General features: G+C 42.1%; 1 protein-coding gene across 1 annotated transcript in view; it reads right to left on the bottom strand.

Moving 5' to 3' along the window:
- Positions 1-19,820, bottom strand: part of LOC139377121 (1-phosphatidylinositol 4,5-bisphosphate phosphodiesterase epsilon-1-like) — a 65,658-nt gene extending 45,838 nt beyond the window's left edge. The window contains exons 1-2 of the mRNA XM_071120144.1: positions 19,341-19,820; positions 3,653-3,914 (exon numbers count right to left, since the gene is read on the bottom strand). Coding sequence (XP_070976245.1) covers positions 3,653-3,914; positions 19,341-19,820 — 742 coding nt within the window. The remainder of the gene's footprint in view (positions 1-3,652; positions 3,915-19,340) is intronic.
- Positions 19,821-20,611: the final 791 nt, after the last annotated feature.

Here is a 20,611-nt window from a genome sequence, read left to right as displayed (position 1 = left end):
AGAATGTATGTTTTGTACAAGGATATAAAGTTAAACAGCCAAAAACGAGGCAAAGAAATTAACTATGTCCTGAATGCAAAACGTTATGTTTGGTGCAAATCCAACACGTCACTGAGTATCCCTTCATATTTTCAAGTATGGGGGTGGCTGGATCATGTTATGGGTATGCTTGTCATCTGCAAGGACTATGGAGGGTTTTTTAGGATAAAAAGAAACGGAATAGAGCTAAACACAGACAAAATACTAAAGGAAAACCTGGATCATTCGGCTTCCAACAGACACTGGGAGACAAATTCCCCTTTCAGCAAGGTAATAACCTAAAACACAAGGCCAAATATACATTGGAGTTGCTTACCAAGAACGTTCCTGAGTGGCCTAGTTACAGATTTTTCTTCCGTTGGAAGATTTGGCGCATGCTGCAGTTGGCAGAGAGCGTATTTTAGAGACCCGTGGGACTTTTTTGCAGAAAGTACAGATATTGTTTTCCAAAACCAATCTTACAGGATCTTTGCAAGGATTTAAGACCTACTTTTAAAAAAAGTATACACGTGCCATTCCAGTGCTATCCACCCTCAGGTTTTTGGCAACAGCACTTTTCAGCGGGAGCTTGTCGATTGGCATCTTACAGCCCTCGATGAGCCAATTCTTTGGATGCAAGCAACAAAACTAACATACATTATCACACAACAGGTTGAAGTCAAGAGGGGGTTCTTTGCCATCAATGCGTTCTGAAATATGAACAGAGCAATAGACGGCACCCACAGCTATAAAAGCACCATCGCAAAACGAGTTAAACTATGTGAACAGAAAAGGCTTCCACTCTTAATGTGCAGGTGATCGGTTATGTGACACGCAAAAGACACTGCTGAATGTGGTGGCAAGGTGGTACGCACAACTCGTTCATTCAGCAGAACAGCAATGTTGGCCTATATGCCTACAGGAGGGAGCTGTTGAGGATGGATGGCTTTTTGGTGTGTGTTGCCTACTCATTTGAAGTATATTTGCCATTTCTAAAGCAACTAATCGTCTTAATAGTCTTTTCTTTGTAGCTATGTTTTTAGTTTTACTGGTCAAGCCACAACTGAGAAGCCAAACCCTTCGGTTGTACTTAATCTCTGACACCAGCGCCTCTTTTTCAGTCTCCGAAAAGAAAACTAATCGTAGTCTTTTTGGGTTGCATCGTTGTATTTCATGGTACAAGGCTGTATATTCCCCACAGGCTTTAAAAGGATATTGACCATATATGGTTAATTAGGGGCGTTTCAAAATGCAAATAGCCAAGGTCGCGCATGAGCACTGAGAATAATTGGTATTTAGCAATGGTTATCTTCTACCAGTGTGCTTATACATAAAATCACATGTTTTCTATGCATACGAACATTGTAAATTCAGTTCATAAGTAGTATTTTAGAATAGTTTCTACACAATATTGATACATTAAGCCCCAGGTGGGCAATGCCCTTAAGAGACTTACTCAGAAAGACTGACAGCTATAACCGCTGCCAAAGATAATTCTAACATGTATTGACTCAGGGGTGTGAATACTTACGTAAATGAGATATTTCAAAAAACAATGTTTTCACTTTGTCATTATGGGTTATTGTGTATATGAGTGCGAAAAAATATATTTTTTGAATTCAGGCTGTAACATAACAAAAAGTGGAATAAGGGGTATGAATACTTTCTGAAGGCACTGTAGCTTTAAAACGGCAAAAATGACTTTCGGTCCCATTGAAAAATACGTAGAATTGCAGAAAACTGTGTTTAAAACCGTCCTGATAAACTAGCTACGGACAGACCGACAGGAGTAGCAACAGTCAGTGACAGCACTGGAGACAGAAATCAGCCTGTGGAGACTAGTCACACAGGCAAGTGACAAAACACAGGGGCAGGCTATAGAAACTGAAGATATCTCACAGAAACTTGAGCAGGCTGCTAAGGTGCAGGGGCAGGCAGATGGGTAACTTAAGTGAAGAGAGCCTCCACACACTGACCGTACAGTATAGTCCACCCACTCGCAGTATAGTCAATTCCGTAAGATGAAAGCATTAAAGCAATCCCGTCTGTCTTCACAATGTAGTTCCATCCTGCGGGAGTGCTTCATGGCGGGAGCAGCCCTGTCGTTACTGTTAGCTAAGTGGTTGTTCACACAGCACCGGCGACGTGCACTTGTCCACATTTAATTAAGCAGCCCAGGGGCGGAAGCTCCTCTCCAGCTCTCGTTTCTCCCCGAGGTCACACACACACACAATCTCAGCCATGCGCCAGCAACACCTGCAGCCAGCCCACAACCCCACTATCCCTACCACCAGCTATCCCCCCCGACTCACAGAGAAACACATAGCCCCTACACTCCTCCCTCTCCTCTCACCCATGCTCCTCTCTGTGTGAGCCGTTTGCATACGAAGGCTGAAGGGTATGAAGGGAGTCAAGTATCTAAACACGTCAGCTAAAATCTCAGTATGACTCATTTCAAAAGTGGAGGGAAATCACTGAGAAAAGAAGTGTTCCATTGATTTACTGGTGGTTGTAAAATGTTTCAGATATACAGTGGGGTACGAAATTGACACCCTTGATAAAAATGAGCAACATTCAAATAGCGAGCTATATTGTATGCTCCCAGAAAAATATGGAAATTATATTATACTAATACAATTGCCCAGAAAAATGTATTTTGTTTAACAAGTTGATTTATTTTTCTAAAAAAGGGAGGAGGTGGTCACAATTGACACCCCTAAAGATTTGTATAAATAAAGTAGTCAAATGTAGTATTCGACTACATCAAGCTTGTGACTCTCCACACTTGTTGAATGCATTTGCAGTTAATTTTCGTTGTTTCAAATGATTTATTACCCAAAAGAAATGAAAGCTAAATAATTTAGTGTGTCATTTTGGAGTAACTTTTATTCGCTTACATCCTCAACACCAGTGCCCCTCAGGGGTGTGTGCTTAGTCCCCTCCTGTACTCCCCGTTCACCCACGACTGAATGGCCAAGCACAACTCCAACAGCATCATTAAAGTTTGCTGATGACAACAGTGGTCACCGACAATGATGAGACAGCCTATAGGGAGGTGGTCAGAGAGCTGGCAGTGTGGTACCAGGACAACAACCTCTCCCTCAATGTGAGCAGGACAAAAGGAAATTATCGTGGACTACAGGAAAAGGAGGGCTGAACAGGCCCCCATAAAAACGACGGGGATGTAGTGGAGCGGGTCGAGAGTTTCAAAGTTCCTTGGTGTCCACCTCAACAAACTATGATGTACACATGGACTCTGTACTTTAGTTTATTTAGTAAATATTTTCTTAACTATATTTCTGGAACTGCATTGTTGGTTAGGGGCTTGTAAGTAAGCATTTCACGGCAAGGTCTACCTGCTGTATTCTGCGCACGTGACAAATAATTTGATTTAACCTTCAATTAACTAGGCAAGTCAGTTAGGAACCAATTCTTATTTACAATGACGGCCTACCCCGGACAAACCCTAACGATGCGGTGTCAACTGTGTGCTGCCCTATGGGACTCCCAATCACGTACGGTTGTGATACAGCCTGGAATCGAACCAGGGTCTGTAGTGACGCCTCTAGCACGGAGATGCCGTGCCTTAGAGCACTGCGCCACACTGCGCCCTTTATAACCGCCCCCCTCTTACCTTTGAGCATGGCGTGGCCAGTGGAGCACACAGTGACTCTGGGCAGAGCACTGCGGGCCCCGATGGCGGCGGTGGCCTCCAGCAGGGCCCCGGTCAGACAGGCATACACAGAGGTCTTCTGGGAGCTGGCCCGGTACCCGTACCTAGGCTGAGCCGGGCAGAGGTAGGGAGGCCATTCCACCCTAAGACACACACATCTGGCAAAGGCTAGGAGCTTCCTGCATGGGTGGACCAGGTTGTCAACACTCAGCACATGGTGGATCTGTGGACAGAAGAGAAGAAATGTATTTATCGAGAATTTGGTATAAACAAGGTGTTAAAGTGACTAACTTTAACACATTTAATCCTGGCAATCTTATGTAAAACGTGAAAAGATCAGAGGATGTTTTTATAATGTTGTCCAAAAGCAATTTTGCATCGAAGGAAAAAGTCTAAAGCAACAGCTTGACCTTAGAGGCCGGCCACCTCTTCCCAATTCATTTCAGTCTCTTCCAAGAGCACTTCATCTCACTCTGAAAACGGTTCTGTGAATCCAGCTGCCATTAGTAACCCCGGAGCACTATTCTGCCAGGCGGTTTCAGGAAAACCATTTACTAGCCCTTCCTTTTGAGCAGAATGACCCTGCTACTTCACAAGATCTACAGCACTCTCAGATGGTGACAATATGAAAAAGGATGGACTGGATCAAATGGTTTGAATGGAGGGCCTGAGCAGGAGCTGCACCATTGCCAGACTGTAGTTTAGGAGGTTGTCAACTCTGGAGACAGCATGATATAAGGGAATGGAACACTGTGCTCTGTTAGGTCAGTTCACAGACCTTTGAAGTCAGAGCAGCACTGAATACTTTCAAATCTCCTCAGAAGAGACAGCCAGACCGTTTGATTTTGTGAACTGCATGTTGGTTTTGAATGTATTAAGAAATGACTCATCCAGTTATGGTAAATGTATCTTCCAAGGGCTGACTAAATATTCATAACAGAAATCCTGAAATCATCAGGTAGATCATGTTTCAATATCATTACTCCAATAACACCATCCTTGCCTCGTTAAAGCCACATCAACCAGGATAAGAAGACCCTCTATAACAGGGTTCCCCAATAGGAGGTCCAGTGATTTTATTTGGCCCCCAAATTTGTATGAGTAAAATTGTTGGACGTAAGTCTAAAAATCACTAAGAAAATCAGCTGAAAGTGATTTGAATGTAGAAAATGTTCCAAAGTATTCCCATACATAAATGGAGGCATATGTGATCGTATCCTAATGTAATTAAGGTTGGAAATGATTCTGTTTTTGTCAAACACTATTGGCCCGCGGCTGAATGCAATTGGGGACCACTACTTTTTAATACTTAGCAAGTCAATTAGCTGCTTCTCATTTCTGCCTCTCTATTTCATTGCCACAGAAAACTACATATCACAGCTTATACATAAATATACAGTTGTCTGAACTGTTCAAGAATACAAGGACAACTCTGATGGTCAGGGGCTACAGTGTGACACTTTATGTAATAAATCATGTCTGGTTAGTCTCTTGTCCTTTTTAACCAGACCTGGGTTCAAAAATGATTTAAAATCATAAAAGATACATTAGCTGTACTTGATTGATCTTGCCTCTTGCAATGGAACCAATAGAATAGCCCCAAAAGTGCACACTGTGCTAAGCATTCAAAATGTAACGACTACTTCTGAGTGTCAGGGAAAATGTAAAAGAAAAAAAAAAAGGTACATTATTGTCTTTAGGAATGTAGTGGAGTAAAAGTAGTCAAAAATATAAATAAAGATAAGTAAAAAAATATTTAAGTATTTTTTGGGGTTAAGTACTTTACACCACTGCTCCTACCAAAAACTGTACACGTTTGAACAAGTTCAGGCTTAATTGGCGTGTGTGTGCGCATGTTGTGAGAGTGCGTGAGCTTGAGCGAGGCGAACTATGTTCTGGTGTAGCATCACATTGAGTAACAGAGCGTGTTGAACCCCACAGCCTAGAGAACTGTAGGAGTTGAGAGAGAAAGCAGAGTTTGGTTCCCTCCAGACTCATCCTGAAACCCATTATTACCAGGCAGAGAGAGGGTGTCTCACTGGGGCTCCCAGCACCACAGAACTACACCAGCTCATCAACTCGTTCTCATGTCTTATCTAGCTGGCCCTCTGCTACAATTTGCATACTTACAGTATTCCAGATATCCAGTAGGCTACTTGTGATTTCTTAAGTCTTATAGTGTACAAGAGAAAGTAACCTTTCAATACAGTACGGTTTAGTACTTAGCAGACTAGAACCTGCAATCTTTTTTTTTTTAATACATTGACATTTTTTTAACCCCCTTTTTCTCCCCAATGACAATCTTGTCTCCTTGCTGCAACTCCCCAATGGGCTCGGGAGAAGTGAAGGTCGAGTCATGCGTCCTCCGAAACATGACCTTAACATCCGTCAGCTTAACCCGGAAGCAAGCAGCACCAATGTGTTGAAGGAAACACTGTTCAACTGACGACCAGTCAGCCTGCAGGTGCCCGGCTCGCCACAAGGAGTCGCTAGAGTGCAATGAGCCAACTACAGCCCCCACGGCAAAACCCTCCCCTAACCCAGACGATGCTGGACCAATTGTGCGAAGCCCTACGGGACTCCCGGTCACGGCCGGTTGTGACACAGTCTGGGAACGAACCCGGGTCAGTAGTGGCACCTCAAGCACTATGATACAGTGTCTTATATCACTGCAACACTCGGGAGGCCTAGTCACCTATTTTCTAATGAGCAATGTACCCGTTATTACCCTTTAAATGTCACGAATATATCTGCCATATACACTATATACACCCAAAAGTATGTGGACACCCCTTCAAATGAGTGAATTCACCTATTTCAGACACATCCGTTGCTGACAGTCAGTAGCGGTGCGTGGGTAAAATCACTGGGGAAGCCAATCACCCCCCAACCCCAATTTTGTTTTAAGCCATATTACAACCTGGGTTGTGATAACTGCATTGCTTGCTCTATAACCTGTTAATTTAGATGCCTTGCGACCGTGATATATAGGCCAAGACAGTGGCATAATAAATTCAAGCACACCTTTGATGTATCACAAAACCAGATAGCAACCACTGTCCAGCGAAGTCCACAAAGCATATTGCGTGTGCGCGTGTTCATGCAAGTAGAAAAACATGTTGGCTCACCCTACTTGTAGAAACACCAATGCCATCCTCTCATGTTGATGAAACAGTATCACTCTATCATACAGTACACAATTGCTTTTTTGTTGTCCTAGACTACTTGACTAAAATGCTTGCTTGCTAGCTTAACTTCCATTCATGGGCAACGTTAGCTAGTTAACATTAAAGGCATGAGCTCTGCTTTGTTTTTTTTGCGCAGGCTGTACACACTTCAGTCTCTCACTTACAATTTCCCGGCTGCATCCCTGTTGTGTGGCCATAATCCCCCGAATAAAATCATGCATTTTGTGGCCAGTGGCCGTTATAATTCCCTTCTCCCCGCTGTGTGCCGAAGCACCACTCACATGGTTCTGTCATGTGATCGATCTGGTCTTTCTCACAGGCTACAAGTGAAGACCGACACGCCGGGGACAACTATGCGCATCCTTATCCAATTCCGAGGAGCATATTGGAAGAACTGTCCACATTTACCATTCGTCAGCCAACAAAACGAGTCGGCCTAAACGAACAGCAAAAGCACGAGCCTATGTCAATCTATTATAATAAATAAATAAATCACCTATTCTATTATGTGCGAGAAATGAATATTCCAAACATAGTCTGGGACAGTTGTGTGATGCGATAGATTCCAAATTATTACAACCACTAGCATAAAAATACACTATGAGGCTGACACAACAGAACGTTTAGCTTAAAATGTTGATAGCCTAAGTTTATTTCTTCACATTATAAGCGCAGCAATGAGCACACAATAGTAGGCTATAAGCAAGATTTCTAATGGAACAACCATACTCAAAAGTGACCACAAAAATCAATTAATGCATATAATGTTTTTATTATAAAAAAGGTGCATTTTTAATGGTGAAAATTCTCTTCCCCAAACTTGCTGCGTATGTATGCCAGTTAGACTCAACACCCATTGTAAAGCGGACTAATGTGCCTTATTTTAAGATTTATTTTGGCTACTTTAGTTGTGATACAGACGAAGACGTGGATGTCGATTAAGGAAGCCCCCCGCACCTCTCTAATTCAGAGGGGTTGAGTTAAATGCATTAGACACATTTCAGTTGAAGGCATTCAGTTGTACAACTGACTAGGTATCCCCTTTTCCCTTACTGCACGCAGAGACATAAAAGAGGTATCCATAGGATCTGAACTAGCTTAAATCTGAACAAGCTTAAAAATGACACTCATTTTCCCTTTAACAGAACAAGCTGTTAGATAACACTGATGTTGGAGACACACCTTCCTGAAAATCACAGGGATAAGCACTTGCAGTGGGCGTACTGCACATTTTACGTGACAGTTAACACCCTACAATTTTACACATTTTGCAAATGGAGCAAAGACAAAATGCTGCCGTTGTAAAGCAAATTTCCTGCAATTCTACACGCATTGCCATGGAGCAGAGAAAGATTTGCAGTTGTATAGCTAAATCTCAGGCTATTATACACATGTTAAAAAAAAAAAAAAACATTGCCGTTTTACAGCTCATTTCCTGTAATTATAAACATTTTCACCACGGTGCGTTCATATGCTATCTGGTGAGGGGGGGGGGGCTTCAAGGCACAAAGTTAACACTATATGTTTATTTAGTAACCTACTTGGTATGTCTAATTAAAGCAAGTCTCTGATAATAAGTGTGTGGGCCAATCATCTCTCCACCCATGCAATATGGCTGCCCACTAATGTCCACTGAGACTGTGGGAAGCTGATGGAACATGCCACCCTGGGACGTCAGACCACTTGATCCTGGTCATTAACCAGCTATGCCCACATTTGGCATGAGAAACCTTTAGAAAAAATCCTTAAATGTCAGCTTTCTTTCTGTTGAAACGCTTTGACACTTTGTTCACACTGCAACACAGAACGTCACACAATATCCACCATAAGCCATTACGTTTCAGCTTTTCTGTTCAAATTATATATTCAGAATTCAAAAGCCTATACTAACCCTGACCCCAAATGAACATATTTTCATGTTTTTCCACTTGTGTTTTTGTCTTGCAACCTCTATCATCAGTAGCTGTGTGGCAGGAGGTGAAGACATTTACCTAAACACAGACCCTTAGTCCATCCACTTAATTCAAGTGGGAAAACTCATCCATTCCATGTGTTGTAAGCACCTAAGTGATCCCATGAACAAAGGACTTCCTTACACATCAATGCCTTTGATCAATACTTTGTCAAATGAAATGCACTACTGTAATTAAATGAGGTACAACGCCCTTCGATACGTTGAACACTATTCCCTTGACATGGTGACGATATAGATTATTTGCGTAATCATTTTAGGAGGGGAGATAATTCCTTTAGTTTCCATGGAGCGATTGAGGAGCCGAGGTTCTGGTTCAGATTACATAAATACTGCCACCAGGTGGTGAAAGTACACTAACAGGATAGATCACAATGCTGAATAAAGGAGCCTAAAATCTGCTGATAAAATGAACTGATAAAGCATAAGGAGTATCAGGCTGAGGCAATACCTCCAGTATACAGCCTCACCCTAACGGTGTTCACCGTTCATACACACAAAACCACATTTGTCCAAGTAAAAGGAAGGACATGAAATCTGACCAATAAATTTGCCTTGGGGCCAGTTCTTTCACAATCTAAGCTTTCAAATGCCAGCAAAACTTGAGAAGTCGTCCAAAAATACTGCCTGTGGTCACTAGATGGCACCCAATAGCAGCCATGCTGCTGGCTTACGAGAACTCAGTTTCCACAGCCTGTGCTCTTGTAAACAACCATCCATTCAATGAGGTACTAAATTCTATTTACTAAATCAAATGACTTGTAAAATCGTTCTAGTAAAAAGCCAACATATTGTACTAGAGGGAGATTGTTACAGTGCTTTCAGAGAATATTCACACCCTTGGACTTTCTCCACATTTTGTTGTGTTACAAAGTGGGTTTAAAATTGAGTTGTCCTTGTTTGACAACGATCTACACAAAGTATTCTGTCAAAGTGGAACAATAATTATATTTGTTAAAAATTCATGAAAAATAACTCATGTCTTGATTAGGTAAGTATTCAACCCCTTGGAGTTTGTTAGAATCACCTTTAAATCACTGCCAAAGATAATGAGCTTTGTCATATTTTTTGCAGTACTACAGTGCTCTGTAGTAAACAGGATGCATGTGTTGGAATATTTTTTAATTTTGTACAGGTTTCCTTTTCACTGTGTAAATTAGGTTAGTATTGTGGAGTCAATGGTTGTTGATCCATCCTCAGTTATTTTACCCATCACAACCATTCAACTCCGTTACTGTTTTATTGGCCTCATGGTGAAATCCCTGAGCGGTTTCCTTCCTCTCTGGTAACAGAGTTAGGAAAGAAGCCTGTATCTTTGTAGTGACTGGGTGTATTGATACACCATCCAAAGTGTAATTAATAACTTCACCATGCTCAAAGGGAAATTCAATGTCTGCTTTTTTACCCATATAGCAATAGGTGCCCTGCCTGGTGTTTGAAATTCACTGCTGGACTGAGGGACCTTAAAAAGTAACTATGTGTGGGGTAAAGAGGTCGTCATTCAAAAATCAAATTAAAACACATTGCAACTTGTTAAGCATATTTTTACTCAACTTATTTAGGCTTGCCATAACAAAAGGGGTTGAGTACTTACTGACTCAATACATCAGTTTTAAATGTTTTACTAATTCAGAAACATTTCTAAAAACATAATTCCGCTTTGACATTATGGGGTATTGTGTGTAGGCCAGGGCCAAAATCTCAATTTGATCAATTTTAACACAACAAAATGTGGAAAATGTTAAGGGGTGTGAATATGTTCTGAAGACAGCTGTATCTGTTTTGCCATTTGGAAATTAAAGCACTTTATGTATCTAGTTCCCCCATTTGAAGGGGTCATAAGTATTTAGACAAATTCACTTACAAAGTTACATTTAGTCAAAAGTTTAGTATTTGGTCCAATTTTCCTAGCTCACAATGACTTTATCAAGATTGTGACTCTACAAACTTGTTGGATACATTTGTTTTGGCTGTGTTTCAGATGATGTTCTGCCCAGTAGAAATGAATGGTAAATAATGTAGTCATTTTGGTAACATGTGAGTGACGAGGAACTGCGAGGCTCCAGTTCATGAGGTATGTAATGACTAAAGAAAACACTGACCAAGGGTGGAGGATACACACCCTTAGGGAGTAGTTTAATAAACCATATTCCTCCAGCCTCTAACAAGGTTTGTTAACTCTCAAAGTGGAGCACACACACAAACACACACACACACCAAAGCTCTCCACAGGACATGACAATAGGGATGTTCTTTCTGGACCTCGCGGTAGACGAGATGGGGGGGGGGGGGTACTCACACAAGTACAATACATCATGGGGCCTCTATGATAATTTATCTTGCATATTTAGGATAATTCCTAAACATAGCGAATGGCAGAATGAGGATTGCATGATCACAGTTCCATCAAAATCCTTTTAAAAACAGTTACAGTGCAGGGAATCATTGACTCAATCAATAGATAAGGAAATAAATATGCAGTGGATATTTGTCTTACGGATAGGCTAGCTGAAGGTCCTTCCTCAAAACAAAGCACCTTCCTCAAAACAAAGCCCCAGGCCGTCCTAGAGCAACAGGAGATTCCTCAAATAGTGATGTGTTTACTACTCACCCTTTTTTTGTGTAGGAGGGCATCTGGACAAACTGAAGTGTTACACTCCCCTAATCTCTGCATCACCCAACTGGGGAAAAAAAACACGCCGCCTCGTCACATTCCACTGGAATAGCACAACATACTGCTATGGAGCAGGTAGAGAATGGCTCTACCACCTGCCTCTACAAATCAGCTATTCAGTGGCCTAGTGATGGTCCCAGACCCTGAAAGCTAATTACAGAGGAGTCCTATTGGACTTTGTGTGTGTGCCCGCGCGCATATCTTTCTAATTTCCTGGTATCCATTACACTTCACCTAATCAGAGTTTGTCAAACAGCAGAGCCCCTAAGATTTTGTATTCAAGGATTAGGTTCATGGAAGCAGGAAGCTACTAGCTAGCAACTTCCAGCTACAACTGATCTGCGCCGATACTACCGACTCCTATCCCTGTTTCTTCATACTTTTCTTATTAGTAAGGCCATAGAGTCTCTCTCTCTCTCGCAAGTGACAGTGGTGTGCTAGTGAGTGTCCTTATCAGCGGAATCCTGTCATTCTGCTCTCCTGACACCCAACAGACAGGAAGTGATACGGCCATGAAGGTTAGTCAGGACTGTTGTTTTTGTGAATCAAACAGCAGACTGAGTTCCTGTAGTTAAGGGGCGCTGGGCCGAGCCAAGACTGAAAAAAGACCCCAAATAATGAGAATTGTGTGTATAGTTGTGTGTAGTTAACGCGTCATTTCAAAGTTCAGATTTCAATAACGTCGTCGCTATATTAGTCAGATCCTGTCGGATATCCCACTCAATACAAGGTAAAACTGCAAAGCCTATCCTTTTATTCACATACTATATCAGCTGTGTGCCATCTATACTGAACAAAAATATAAATGCAACATATAAAGTGTTGTTCCCATGTTTTATGAAATTAAAAATCCCAAAAGTTTTCCATAAACTCAAAAAGCTTCTCAAATTTTGTGCACCCCTGCGTTTACATCCGGGTTAGTGAACATTTCTCCATTGCCAAAATAATCCATCCACCTGACAGGTGTGACATATCAAGAAGCTGATTTAACCTGTTGAGTGTAGGGGGCAGTATTTTGATGTTTGGATGAAAAAATGTACCCAAATTAAACTGCCTATTTCTCAGGCCCAGAAGCTAGAATGTGCATATAATTGTCAGATTAGGATAGAAAACTCGGAAGTTTCCAAAACTGTCAAAATATTGTCTGTGAGTATAACATAATTTAAATTGCAGGCGAAAACCTGAGGAAAATCCAACAATGAAGTGCCTAAGAGAAACGAATCTCCCTGTTCCATTGCATGCCTTCCCTCCATTTAAAAGGGAGATCAACCAGATTCCTTTCCCTATGGCTTTTACATGGTGTGAACAGTCTTTAGACATAGTTTCAGGCTTTTCTTCTGAAAAATGAGCGAGAAGGATCACATCGTGTCAGTGGATGGCTGGGTGCCAGCAGAGTTTTGCATGCGCAACAGCTTGGAACAGACATTTTCTCTCTCTCTCTCCTATTGAAATATTATCAATGATTTATTGTAAAAACAACCTGAGGATTGATTCTAAAAAACGTTTGACATGTTTCTACGAACTTTACGGATATTATTTGGAATTTGTCTGCCCCGTCGTGACCGCTCGAGCCTGTGGATTTCTGTACAAAACGCGCCAACCAAATGGAGGTATTTTGGATATAAAAATAAATCTTTATGGAACAAAAGGAACATTTATTGTGTAACTGGGAGTCTCGTGAGTGCAAACATCTGAAGAGCAAAGGTAAGTGATTCATTTTATTTATTTTCTGACCAATCTACTTTGCTGCTAGCTGTTTGTAATGTTTTGACTGCTGAGAGAGATGTTCTAACATAAACGCTTGGATAGCTTTTGCTGTAAAGCTTTTTTGAAATCTGACATGCCAGGTGGATTAACAACAAGCTAAGCTGTGTTTTGCTATATTGCACTTGTGATTTCATGAAAATAAATATTTTTAGTAATTTAATTTGAATTTGGCGCTCTACAATTCAGCAGATGTTGACGAAAATGATCCCGCTAACGGGATGGGTGCGCCAAGAAGTTAACAGCATGATCATTACACAGGTGCACCTTGTTCTGGGGACAATAAAAGGCCACTGTGCAGTTGTCACAGAACACAATGCCACAGATTTCTCAAGTTTTGAGGGAGCATGCAATTGGCATGTTGACTGCAGGAATGTCCACCAAAGCTCAAATGAATGCTAATTTCTCAATAAGCCGCCTCCAACGTCGTTTTACAGAATATGGCAGTACGTCCAACCGGCCTCACAACGGCAGACCAAGTGTAACCACACCTGCCCAGGGGCCGAAAGTATTTCTGATTGTGGGGAAAAAACTAATTCTGATTGGCTGGGACTGGCTCCCCAGTGGGTGGGCCGATTTTCTTACATGCTACTTTCTGTGAAGCAACCTACCCTTCTCGCCATTCCCTCTGGCCAATAGTAAAACATCTGTTGCCAAGAGGCTATACATGTTCAAACTTAGAGATGAATGTTGGCATGAAAAACTGCTTTGGGGGGAAATTAAAAGGAGTCGGTCTGGTCTAATTGGTACAGCCCTGAAAAGCAAACCGTAAAAAGCACCGTCTTCGCCCTGAAGATGTTTGATCCTGGGTGTACGTGAGCTGGGAGTGTGTTTTATAGGTAAACACATTCATGGTCGGCCTCCCGAGCGGCGCAGTGGTCTAAGGAACTGCATCGCAGTGCTTGAGGCGTCACTACAGCCCCGGGATCAATCCCAGGCTACGTCACAGCCGGCCGTGACCAGGAGACCTATGACGCATGGCAGAGCAGAATTGGCCCAGCATCGTCCGGGTTAGGGGAAGGTTTGGCTGGCCAGGATTCCCTTGTCCCATCACGCGCCAGCGACTCCTTGTGGCGGGCCGGGCGCCTGCAAGCTGACCACGGTCGCCAGCTGGACGGTGTTTCCTCCGACACATTGCCAAGAAGCAAATGTGGCTTGTCAAGGTCGTGTTTTGTAGGACGCATGGCTCTCGGCCTCTTCATAAGGAAGTTGAAGAGATGGGACAAGACTAACTACCAATTGGATATCACGAAATTGGTGAGAAAAAGGGGCAAAAGAACAAAAATATAAATATATCTTTCAATTATTAAAATCACATTAATGGTGGTGAATGTCAAAGCAGTGGTCTGGTCTCTAAACAAACACTGCACTACAGGGCTGTTAAACTGAATTGATTATGTAGAGTTTCTCAACAGAGAAACAAATAAAGTTGTTGAGGAGAAGGTCTCATTTGAATAAAATCATGGAAACTTGCAAGTAACTAATACAGTTTGCATGAGAGGTTGATCTCTTGTCAATTACCACAGCATGCAAATTAACATTCAAACAAGTTACAAAGATGAGCTACCAGCTTTCAACTACAATCTAGCTTGCTGCCCAACTCAACTAACTTTTGTTAACCTACTAGCCCAGCAAAAACTAAACAGAGAAAAGCTGGGTCTCTCTCTCGCCCTCTTTTCCCGTGGGCAATTCCATGGTAACTGATATACGCAGAGACTTCGATTTTTCACTTCACAAAATGTTAATCAAACAAAAACAATTGATTTGACAGTTCAACAAACAATAGAACGCCATGCACAAGCACTACTTTTAACAAATTCCACAGAAAATTTTACAAAAACACATTTACAGGAAGAACTGTGCAGGTACAAAGTTTGGTAACAGAATTACAATAAAATATCCCTCAGTTAATTCTGCTAACTTTGTATCTGCACATTTTATCAAGTAATTTTGTTTTTGTGTAAATCGTTCAAATTAGTCATTGTGCATTGAGTTGCATGGTTTGTTTGGCATACAATACCAGTCAGAAGTTTAACCACACCTACTCATTCAAGGGTTTTTCTTTATTTTTACTATTTTCTCCATTGTAGAATAATAGTGAAGACATCAAAACTATGAAATAACACATGTGGAATCATGTAGTAACCAAGTGTGATAATTCAAAATATATTTTACATTTGAGATTCTTCAAAAGTAGCCACCTTTTGCCTTGACAGCTTTGCACACTCTTGGCATTTCCTCAAGCAGCTTCACCTGGAATTATTTTCCTACAGTCTTGAAGGAGTTCACACTTATGCTGCGCACTTGTTGGCTGCTTTTCCATCACTCTGCAGTCCAACTCATTCCAAACGGGTTGAGGTTGGGTGATTGTGTCAGGCCAGGTCAGAGGTAACACGCCATCACTCTCCTTGGTCAAATAGCCCTGACAGAGCCTGGAGGTGGGTTGGGTCATTGTCCTGTTGAAAAACAAATGATCGTTCCACTAAGCACAACCCAGATGGGATGGCTTATCGCTGCAGAATGCTATGGTAGCCATGCTGGTTACGCGTCTAAATAAATCACTGACAGTGTCACCAGCAAAGCACCCCATCACACCTCCTCCATGCTTCACAGTGGGAATGACACATGCAGAGCTCAGCCGTTCACTTACTCCGCATCGCTCAAAGACAGAGGTTGGTAACGAACATCTTTAAACTCAGACCAAAAGGACAGATTTCCACCAGTCTAATGTCCATTGCTCGTGTTTCTTGGCCCAAGCAAGTCTCTTCTTCTTATTGGTGTTCTTTAGTAGTGGTTTCTTTGCAGCAATTCGACCATGAAGGCCTGATTCACGCAGTCTCCTCTGAACAGTTGATGTTGAGATGTGCCTGTTACTTGAACTATGTGAAGCATTTATTTGGTCTGAAATCTGAGGTGCAGTTCTCTAATGAACTTATCCTCCGTGGCGGTCCTCATGAGTGCCAGTTTCATCATAGCGCTTGATGGTTTTTATGACTGCACTTGAAGAAACTGTCAAAGTTGTTTACATTTTCCGGATTGACTGACCTTCATGTCTTAAAAGTAATGGACTGTCGTTTCTCTTTGTTTATTTGAGCTGTTCTTGCTAGAGGTCGGCATGGCCTATTAATTAGGGCCGATTTCAAGTTTTCATAAATCGTCAAACGGCATTTTTGGATGCCGATTATGGCAGATTATATTGCATTCCACCCACGAGGAAACTGCGTGGCAGGCTGACCACCTGTTACGCGAGTGCAGCAAGGACCAAGGTAAGTTCACAAGTTCGTTGTGAACTGATTAGTCAGAATTTTACATAATTATGACATAACATTGAAGGTTGTGCAATGTAACAGCAATATTTAGACTTAGGGTTGCCACCCATTCAATAAAAATACGGAATGGTTTTGTATGTCACAGAAAGAATAAACGTTTTGTTTTCAAAATGATAGTTACCGGGTTTGACCATATTAATGACCAACGGCTCGTATTTCTGTGTTTATTATATTATAATTAAGTCTATGATTTGATAGAGCAGTCTGACTGAGTGATGGTAGGCGGCAGCAGGCTCGTAAGATTCATTCAAATTTTTTTAGTTTTCCAGCAGCTCTTAGCAATGCTTGCCTCACAGCGCTGTTTATGACTTCAAACCGTAGTCTGGCTTTTTTTATGGCTGTTTTGGAGCAGTGGCTTCTTCCTTGCTGAGCGGCCTTTCAGGTTATGTCGATATAGGACTTGTTTTACTGTGGATGTAGATACTTTTGTACCCGTTTCCTCCAGCATCTTCACAAGGTCCTTTGCTGTTGTTCTGGGATTGATTTGCACTTTTCGCACCAAAGCACGTTCATCTCTAGGAGACAGAACGCATCTCCTTCCTGAGAGGTATGGCGGCTGCATGGTCCCATGGTGTTCATACTTGCGTACTATTGTTTGTACAGATGAACGTGGTACCTTCAGGCATATGGAAATTGCTCCCATTGATAAACTAGACTTGTGGAGGTCTACAATTTTTTTTCTGAGGTCTTGGCAGATTTCTTTTGAATTTCCTATCATGTCAAGCAAAGAGGCACTGAGTTTGAAGGTATGCCTTGAAATACAGCCACAGGTACGCCTTGAAATACAGTCACAGGTACACCTCCATTTGACTCAAACGATGTCAATTAGCATATCAGAAGCTTCTAAAGCCATGACATCATTTTCTGGAATTTTCCATGCTGTTTAAAAGGCTCAGTCAACTTAGTGTATGTAAACTTCTGACCCACTGGAATTGTGATACGGTGAATTATAAGTTAAATAATCTGTCAGTAAACAGTTGTTGGAAAAATGACTTGTAGATGTCCTAACCGACATGCCAAAACTATAGTTTGTTAACAAGACCTTTTTGGGGTGGTTGAAAAACAAGTTTTAATGACTCCAACCTAAGTGTATGTAAACTTATGACTTCAACTGTATATGTCCGATTAATCGGTATCGGCTTTTTTGGTCCTTCAATAAATTGGAATCGGCGTTGAAAAATCATAATCGGTCAACCTCTAGTTCTTTCCATAATATGGACTTGGTCTTTTACCAAATAGGGATATCTTATGTATACCACCCCTACCTTGTAACACAACTGATTGGCTCAAACACATTGAGGAAAGAAATTCAACAAAATGAACTTAAGGCACACCTGTTAATTGAAATGCACTACCTCATGAAGCTGGTTGAGAGAATGCCAAGCTGTCATCAAGGTTACTTTGAATAATCTTGAATATAAAATATATTTTGATTTAACACTTTTAGGGTTACTACATGATTCCATACGTGTTATTTCATAGTTTTGATGTCTTCACTATTATTCTATAATGTAGGAAATAGTACAAATAAAGAAAAACCCTGGAATGAGTAGGTGTGTCCTAACTTTGACTGGTACTGTACATCTCAGCGTAATTCCGTTATTGTGAATTGCCCCTTTCCGCACTCTGAGTTCACTACTCCAGTGTTGCCCCGCTAAGATCCCTTCACCATATAATCCTGTGTGTCTTGGCTCACTTAATTTGCTGTTGAAATAAACACAGGATACCTTGGAATTTCTCGCATGAAACTCCACTTAAATTATTGTATAGTTAAAAACTCCAGGGGGGTTAGGCAGATAAAAGCACAAGATTCAGTGAGCATTCTGTTTTGTTCCTATAGTAACACCATAGGAATAGCGCAGATTGAGTTGACAGGTGCTGTGATGATTAACCTTTTCAATGGCCTCCCTATTTGCAAAGATGCGAGCCTTAGATAAATGCAGCCCATATTGCACCACAAATGACCCATAACAACCCTTCATTTCTAACCACTGCAGTGGCCGGGTTGGTTACCACAGACTCTCTCAGATGTTCACTCTGTTGTCGTATTTAGTGTATGTACACACAGTGGTGTCCGTTAAACGTCCATGGCAGTGGTTTATTTGACAAGGAAGGTTGGAAGTCAGATAACTGCACTTTCTCCAGCCCTAGTCATCTAAACGCTCGGTGACAGGTCCTCTCAGCGTCGCAAAAAGTCCTCACACCACATGTAGGAAATGAACCTTAACACGGAACCGGAACTCTCCCGCTCTGTGGATATTACAGATTTCCATGGCTATAACTTCAATAGAATGGTAGCTCAGGCTCAGTAATATTGGGATCTGAACTAACTGGCCCTAAATAATTTTTCCACTGCTGCGGACTGCGGACAAAACGACAGTGTGACTGTGGTTCCACTTACTCTTCCTGCAGAGTATAATAGGTGGAACATTTCAAGAAAAACAACTAAAAACATCGTTTTTTTTCTGTGAACCAATGATTTGTTGTTCTTGTTGGGAGGGATTGAATTGCTGATGCCTAATAATGAGCAAAATACTGCACACTACAGAAATATTTGCATAATGTTTCAAGATAGCGTTACAATCTGATGGAGTAAATTTTTCGTGTGTGGGACCTAAACCGACACTTTCATAACAGAAAGCCGCTGCAGCTGCACAGAGCTCTGATAAGAGGGTTCTTACATGAAACCTGTAGCCTGAGGGTGAAGAACAAATGTGCTTACCTCCAAGAGTCTGACTCCGGAATAGCCAAGCAGCCCCCTGCAAACCCGCAGGCTGATGGCCAGAGTTTCCACGCCGTGCCCTCTAACTGATACGATGTGGTGCCAGGTCCTTCTGCAACCAGCCTTCCAGGCCCTAAAACCCAACCCTCCCATCCTCCGCTCCCCCAGAGACGTGGCGCTGAGCTGGTCTAAGGCACTAGCATGTTTAGGGTTAGAGTAATCCCAGCATTTGCATCCTGCATCCAAAAACATCCCCTGCCCGGTGTCATAAGATAACTTCAGAGACAGAGGGAGAGGTGAGCAGCAGCCTCTGCTGCCCTGGTTGCTAACTTCTGGCTGGTGAGAAGGTGGGCGTGCTTTGCTTGGACTCCAAGACATGCTGTAGTCTGAAGTGATAAAGTCACTTCTGGTCTCGGCTGACACGGCAGACTCCAGCACGGTCCCACGACCCACAGCAGCTGCTATGTCCTCAGATGCCATAGTGACGCTCAATGTCCCAGCTGTCCCTTCCTGGCACGGAGCTTCAGATCACAGGCTATTTAAAAGGTGGAGGATAGGGATGGTCTTTATCAGGAACATACACAGCCAGTCATACTCCTCCGGAGTACAAACCAGCCCGGAGAACAGGTGACCCTTGGCAAAATTAGGAATTTCCTGAGAGATCTGTCCGGTGCTGAGAGCATGCATATCCCTTCTTCAGAGTGGGGTGTGTGACAAGGCAGTCACTGACGCTTTGGCTCGCTCCTCCCGAGTCCAACAGCCATGCCTGCTTTCTGGATCTGAGAAAAGTAGAAGACAAAAGGGAAACACAGATTAGCACCAGAACAGACACAAATCACATACTGTAACATAAGCCAAGTTCCTTTGATACTTGATCTTTGTAGAGACTGTCATCATGCTGTTCGAATGTCAGTTATAACAACCTAGTTCTGTTGTCTCTGCATACACTATTTGGGTTTTGTCATTTGTGTTTCACATTAACACCAATGGACGGGGGGGGGGGGGGGGGGGGTTCTGAAGTCTTTCGTCTGTCTCCAACGTCCACTACTGAAGCGCAGGTTGACTCATAACCAGTCCCCTCGTTTACATCCATGAGCGGGCTGGTTTAGGGTCATGAAATATTGTATGGATGAAGACAGGTGGGTGGCGGTTGGATTGAATAAAGACAATATTTTTTTTAAATGCAGAAACGCATCATTCTTGTGCAATCTATAGGCGACATTTAGATTTTCCTTTCATTATTTTTAGGCTATCTGGCATTAGGCCCTGAA

Source organism: Oncorhynchus clarkii, chromosome 20 (assembly GCF_045791955.1).
Source record: "Oncorhynchus clarkii lewisi isolate Uvic-CL-2024 chromosome 20, UVic_Ocla_1.0, whole genome shotgun sequence".
NCBI classification, from domain to species: Eukaryota; Metazoa; Chordata; class Actinopteri; order Salmoniformes; family Salmonidae; genus Oncorhynchus; species Oncorhynchus clarkii.
This window is presented reverse-complemented; position numbering and strand designations above follow the sequence as displayed.